The following is a 7246-nucleotide window of genomic DNA, read 5'->3' on the forward strand; positions in this document are numbered from 1 at the left end:
AGTAGAAAGCAATAAACAAAAGCTAATGGGAGAAAATTTAAAAACAGACAATCAGCAAAAAATACCAAAGTTGGCCGCCACAGGGAGAAGGACTGGCAAGAAAAAAAGATCTGGTGAGACTGAAGGTGGGAGGAAGAAGAAAACAACTAGAGATACAGTCAGAACTTCTTTAAAACCGTAAGTGAATGTAAGTATTATGAACCTTAGACAAAATGGGCAGTTTGCTAAAAGTTGTAGCTTACTAAATCTGACTCAAGAAGAAACAGCCACTTGAAGAGACCTGTAACTACTACAGGCATTGGATGAGTAGCTTAAAATACTACTGTAAAACAGTTGTCGGCTCTCAGAACGTATTCACTTTCCCTCTCGGGATAGAGAATGCCAAAGTGACCTCTCACGTTTCAGAGGGGCTGGAGAGGTTCCAAATATCTCCGCCCTGCTTATAGGAGCTGCTCCCAGGCTCACAATTATGACTCAGAGAAGCCGAAATTGCTCAGACGACGGGCCAACCCTTCAGGTCAACTTGTGGACTTTGGGTATTAAGAATGTCTTAAACAATGGAATGTTGCCTCTCCTCCTCAACGGGAAGTTGGGAGGGAAATACGATGGTTTTTCAAACAGTTCTAAAACTGCAAGATGTCTGGTGTAAGTAAGCAGCTTCGAAGAGAGATACAAAATGTGAGCCTTTTTACAACTTGGAGCCACTGAAGTGTGAGAGCTGAAAAAAAAAAAAAAACTTCATTAAATGCTTGCAGAGGCTGAGAGCTACAAAAAGGGAGTGGAGGGGTACCAAAAGTACTGGGAGGATTTTGAACTGTTAGGAGCGAGCTAGAGCACGGCCGCACTCATTTTTCTGGAAAAACACCAGTAGCCTTTCAGATCTCGACGAGCATCCGTTCCGGAGTACCTGGCCGCGGTCCCCATCCCCGAGCTTCTGAACCATTCGCGGGCTGGCCGCCTCAAGTCCGGCCTCTTCCTGCAGAGCAGCGGGCCGCCGCCCTAGTCCTGGAGCACCCAGAGTCCCTGCAGCCCTCCCGGCCCTCGGGCCGCGCCCCGCAGGGACCCACCTCCTCGGCGTCCTGGCCCAGGGGGATGCCCAAGCTTTTGAGCCCCTCCTGCAGCTCGCTGATGTCCACCACGCCGTCCCCGTTGCGGTCCAGTTTCTGGAAAAGGGTCTCGTAGCGCGTCGGCGGCTCCACGTCCTGGCAGGCCGCCGTGGGCAGCACGAAGCCCCGCAGCCAGCGTAGCATGGTCCCGGAGGTGCTGGCCCGCCCAGCCGAGGGAGCTCAGGGCGGGCAAGGCCTGGCGGCTAAGGGAAGGCCACTTGCAGTCCGACGAGCCGAGACCCCACGAGCCGCCTCGGCGCACAGGGAGTGGCCGCTCTCGCTGCGGCTCTGGGAGGAGCTCGCTGGCGCCGGCCTCCCCGAGAAGCGCGGGGGACGGGCCAGGCGCAGCCTGGGACGGGCAGGAAGTGCAAAGGCTGCGGGGTGGGGCCCGGGAGGGGCACTGGGACCCGGCGAGTGAGCGCTGCTACATCTGAGTGGAGCAGCCGGAGATGCCCCAGAGACTGTGGGGTTGTGCGTCAGCCTGTTAAAGAGGAGCGAGGGTGTGCGTGTGTCGGGGTTGGGAGTCGGGGGGCAGCCTGACGCTCAGGTTACTTAACTTCAAGCCCTCCCTCCCTTCACGGTTTGTAGCCCTGGTGAACTGCCCAGAAATAGTTCTCTCCGCAGGGAAATTGGGCCTTCTCCGGCTTTGTTTCGCACACATCTCTTTTTTCCCTGCATCTCCACAGATCCAGCCTCTGGATCTGTTTTCCGTTCACAGAAATGAGAGAGTTGGGTGGCCGTACACCTGGGATGGGAATTAAGCTTTAAAACGCAGAGGAGTTAAATCTGAAAGCAATTTAAAAAATGAAAAGGAACACCTTAAACTAATACAGGGTTGTATAATTGTAGCTCAATAGAAGTGGGCTTGGGGGTGGAGGAGACTACTATTTCGCAGAAAAAGTCAGCATCCATCCAGGTGGATGGGGCTACTTCGATCTACAGCTTAGTGTGATCTGCCTGATGAGTTTTAGACTCAGCACATATCAGAAAAACTTCAGGCCGCTCCTCCTCAAGATGGATGCTGCTACAAGGCTTGGGATTACTGCCCAGGAAATTCAGAACTCTTACTGCATAACATGGGGTAAGCGAAGGAGTGGTGGACTTACAGAGAAAATACCAGGCAGGGTCCTAATCTTTCAGCTGAAATGTGAAATCAGAGATGTGTCATAAGCTCCCTGGGTAGCCTCTCATCAGTAAAAGGAGAGTATGAGTATCTGCCTCTTAACAGGGTTGTATACTGTATGTGAAAGATACTAACACTCTCAAGTACCACCAGTCAGGTGAAATATTAATTTAGTAGTGCTCTGTTCATCCACAGCTGCTTATAACAACTATCACTGGGTTCCTATTATCTGCAGGAGATACAGATCTGTACTTATAAATAAGGATCTGCCCACATCTTTTGAATTATTAAACAAAGACTAGTTGCAGCTAGTTAATTAGTCCAGAGTAATTACTAAACAAAACCCAGAAACTCAGACCTTGAATTTACTTCCCCTCATACTATTTTGTATATTTAAGACATACGTAAATCTAGAATTTGTAAACTGAGGGCTGCCTCTTTAGTTATAATCATCTTGAAACCCATTTATTTGCTTTTTTTTTTACTCTCAATTTCCAGTTTTGTTAATCAATAACCTCAGATATGCAGATGACACCACCCTTATGGCAGAAAGTAAAGAGGAACTAAAAAGTCTCTTGATGAAAGTGAAAGAGGAGAGTGAAAAAGTTGGCTTAAAGTTCAACATTCAGAAAATGAAGATCATGGCATCCAGTCCCATCACTTCATGGGAAATAGATGGGGAAAGAGTGGAAACAGTGTCAGACTTTATTTTTCTGGGCTCCAAAATCACTGCAGATGGTGATTGCAGCCGTGAAATTAAAAGACGCTTACTCCTTGGAAGGACAGTTATGACCAACCTAGACAGCATATTCAAAAACAGAGACATTACTTTGCCAACAAAGGTCCGTCTACTCAAGGCTATGGTTTTTCCAGTGGCATGTATGGATGTGACAGTTGGACTGTGAAGAAAGCTGAGCGCCGAAGAATTCATGCTTTTGAACTGTGGTGTTGGAGAAGACTCTTGAGAGTCTCTTGGACTGCAAGGAGATCCAACCAGTCCATTCTGAAGGAGATCAGTCCTGGGTGTGCATTGGAAGGACTGATACTAAAGCTGAAACTCCAGTACTTTGGCCACCTCATGCAAAGAGTTGACTCACTGGAAAAGACCCTGATGCTGGGAAAGATTGAGGGCGGGAGGAGAAGGGGACGACAGAGGATGAGATGGCTGGATGGCATCACTAACTCAATGGACATGAGTTTGGGTGAACTCCGGGACTTGGTGATAGACAGGGAGGCCTGGCGTGCTGCAGTTCATGGGGTCGCAGAAAATCAGAAACGACTGAGTGGCTGAACTGAACTGATCCTCTTCCTTTGGAAAGGTCCTTAAACATCCTCAAATTTTCTATCCATCCTTGAAAAATCTCTGTTAATCCCTACTATGAACACTCTGTAATTGAAGAGAAGCTCCTTGAAATGGTCGTCTCAGACTCTAATTTTTTTTTCTTTTCCTTCTTCTTTTTCTTGTAGTAAATAGAGGAATTAATTGTCAACATTTTGACTGACAGAGAAAGACAAATATCATTCATTAATGCATATATATGGAATCTCAAAAGATAGAACCGATCATCCTATATTCAGGGCAGCAAAGGAAACAGAGACACAAAGAACACACTTTTGGACACAGTGGGAGGAGAGGGCAGGATGATTTGAGAGAACAGCATTGAATCATATACACTGCTGTGTGTAAAAGAGATAGCCAGTGGGAGTTCGATGCGTGACGCAGGGAACCCAAAGTCAGTGCTCTGTAGCAGTCTGGAGGGATGGGGTGGGGAGGGAAGTGGGAGAGGACACGTGGATGCCTATGGCTGACTCATGTTGAGGTATACCAGAGGCCATCACAAAGTACTAGAATAATTATCCTCCAATTAAAATAAATAATTTAAAACTTTTAACTTAACTGACAAACTTATATTTGCACAAAACTTGTACAGGAATGTTCATAGCTGCTTTCTTCATAATTACCAAAACCCATAAATAAGCAAAAAGTTCTTAAATGGGTGAATGTTAGATAAGCAACCTATGTTGCATTCCTACAGTGGAATACTACTCAGCAATGAAAAGGAATGGACTGATGCATGCAGCCATACATTACACGACATCCTAGAAAAGGGAAAACTATAGCGACAGAAAACAGATCAGTGGTTATCAGGTGCTGAGGAGCTGGGGGGAGTGATGGAACTGTTCTATGTTTTGATTACAGCTGTGTTTACACAACTGTATGAGCTTGTTAAAATGCACAGCACTATGTACTAAAATGGTTTCATTTTACTCTGTGGAAACATACATCAATAAATCTGACTTTTTAAATATGCAGATGACACCACACTTATGGCAGAAAGCAAAGAACTAAAGAGCCTCTTGATCCCACGAAGAGTTGGATCACCTTAGTGACTAAACAAGAATAACTTTAACTAGCAAAGATTTTCAAACTTTAACATGTGAAAGATGACCTGGGGCTCAGTGTAAGTGCAACTCTTATACAGTAGACCTGGGGAACTTCCAGATGTTCAAGCTGGTTTTAGAAAAGGCAGAGGAACCAGAGATCAAATTGCCAACAACCACTGGATCATCAAAAACACAAGAAAGTTCCAGAAAAATATCTACTTCTGCTTTATTGACTATGCCAAAGCCTTATGACTGCGAGAATCACAACAAATTGTGGAAAATTCTTAAAGAGATGGGAATACCTGACCACCTGACCTGCCTCTTGAGAAATCTGTATGCAGGTCAGGAAGCAACAGTTAGAACTGGACATGGAACAAGAGACTGGCTCCAAATCGGGAAAGGAGTATGTCAAGGCTGTATATTGTTACCCTACTCATTTAACTTATATGGAGAGTACATTGTAAGAAACGCTGGACTGGATGAAGCACAGGCTTGAGTTAAGATTGCTGGGAGAAATATCAATAACCTCAGATATGCAGATGACACCACCCTTATGGCAGAAAGCAAAGAAGAACTAAAGAGCCTCTTGATGAAAGTGATACAAGAGATGAAAAAGTTGGCTTAAAGCTCAACATTCAGAAAACTAAGATCCTGGCATCTGGTCCCATCACTTCATGGCAAATAGATGGGAAAACAGTGATAGACTTTATTTTCTTGGGCTCCAAAATCACTGTAGATGGTGACTGCAGCCATGAAATTAAAAGACGCCTGCTCCTTGGAAGAACAGTTATGACCAACCTAGACAGCATAGTAAAAAGCAGAGACATTACTTTGCCAAGTCAAAGCTATCGTTTTTCCAGTGGTCATGTATGGATGTGAGAGTTGGACTATAAAGAAAGCTGAGCAATAAAGAATTGATGCTTTTGAACTGAGGTGCTGGCTAATCTCCTTGGAATGCAAGGAGATCTAACCAGTCCATCCTAAAGGAAATCAGTCCTGAATATTCACTGGAAGGACTGGTGCTGAATCTGAAACTCCAATACTTTGGCCACCTGAAGCGAAGAACTGACTCATTGGAAAAGACCCTGATGCTGGGAAAGACTGAAGGCAGGAGGAGTAGGGGACAACAGAGGATGACATGGTTGGATAGCGTCACCAACTCGACGGACATGAGTTTGACACCTACTCTGGGAGTTGATGATGGACAGGGAGGCCTGGCGTGCTGCAGTCCATGGTGTCCCAAAGAGTTAGACGTGACTGAGAGACTGAACTGAACTGAACTGAACTGAACAATAGCAACTTTCTATGTGAGAAAAGAAAATGTTACATAGATATTTACACATCCGCATGAGGCAGGGCATCCCTACCCACTTGTATGTTATTGCTAATTGCCAAAGACTAGTGTTTCTACAGAGGCCAAGAGCAGAAACCCTGAACTCATTCACTTGCTTAGCACAATTTATTTCTGTAGTCAGGACAGGAGCCTGGGTTCAGCCTAGTTCAACTTGCTTCTGTTTTCCCTGACATCTAACCTTCTCATGTGCTACTATCTTCCATCACAACCTTTTAACTTAAACAGTTTCACCTACTTTGGTCTTCGAAAACCTCTTTCAATATCTACTTTGAATACCATATAGTTAAGGGGTTCTGCTTGAATAACCACTTGAGATTTTCATATATTTTGCTGGTAAATAATCTTACTCTTGGAAAAAAAAAAAAAAACCTACTGGAGTACTTAGTTCCAATAAGACCAAAGTTTCAGCTGGTCCACAAAGCTCTGATCATATTTCAAACCCTGATCATTGCTGTTTCAAATTTAAGTGTTCACAAAGTGGGATAACTAAGAGTTTGAGAGTGTGTGTGTGTGTGTGTGTGCATCAGTCCTGTCCGACTCTTTGGGACCCCATAGACTGTAGCCCGCCAGGCTGTCCATGGGGTTTTCCAGGAAAGAATACTGGCGTGGGTTGCCATTTCCTTCTCCAGGTGATCTTCCTGTTGGCTTAGCATAAAGTTATCACCATCACTGGAAAGACAGTTTTATCATACAGTGAGTTTTAAATTTCAATGTTCTAGTAGTCTTTAGGAGACAATAATCATTTTACGTTTTGACTCATTTATCACAATAAAATAAGTGAATATTCTCCCCACATTTTCCAAGGCATCTAACAGACAGAATCCAGAAAAGAAGGTGAATTCCGATCTTACTCAGCCTGTCCACTATCCCCAACCCTTCAAAAGGTAAATGCAGACAATTCTCAATCACAGAAACACGGCACTTAATTACTGAAAAACTACCATTGTTATTAAATCATGTAAATAATTGTCACTTCAAACCAGTTGTGTCAAATTCAAAATGGATTCAAAGCCACATATCTATCTCAGAACTTTGAAAATATTTCAGTCTGAGCACAGACTTTCTTCATTTTGTGATCATTTGTGTAAATTTTGTTCTGAAGACTGATAGATTAAAAATGCAAGAAAAAAAACTGGGCATCTATTGAAGAATCAATAATCATTGAAATTGTATCAATATTCTATACTTATATTTTTGTATGTAAAGCCTCCATTTCCTGCCCTCCCTCTCTCCCTTCCTTCTGGAATCATCAGTTAAAACTATTAGGCAGGCTTGAGA

At 44.2% G+C, this 7246-nt stretch overlaps 1 protein-coding gene across 1 annotated transcript in view; it reads right to left on the bottom strand.

The window, feature by feature from the left end:
- Nucleotides 1-1385, bottom strand: part of SLC25A24 (solute carrier family 25 member 24) — a 58760-nt gene extending 57375 nt beyond the window's left edge. Inside the window, exon 1 of the mRNA XM_015092151.3 lies at nt 1068-1385. Coding sequence (XP_014947637.2) covers nt 1068-1250 — 183 coding nt within the window. The 5' untranslated portion in view covers nt 1251-1385. The remainder of the gene's footprint in view (nt 1-1067) is intronic.
- Between the last annotated feature and the right edge of the window lie 5861 nt (nt 1386-7246).

Source organism: Ovis aries, chromosome 1, assembly GCF_016772045.2.
Source record: "Ovis aries strain OAR_USU_Benz2616 breed Rambouillet chromosome 1, ARS-UI_Ramb_v3.0, whole genome shotgun sequence".
NCBI classification, from domain to species: domain Eukaryota; kingdom Metazoa; phylum Chordata; class Mammalia; order Artiodactyla; family Bovidae; genus Ovis; species Ovis aries.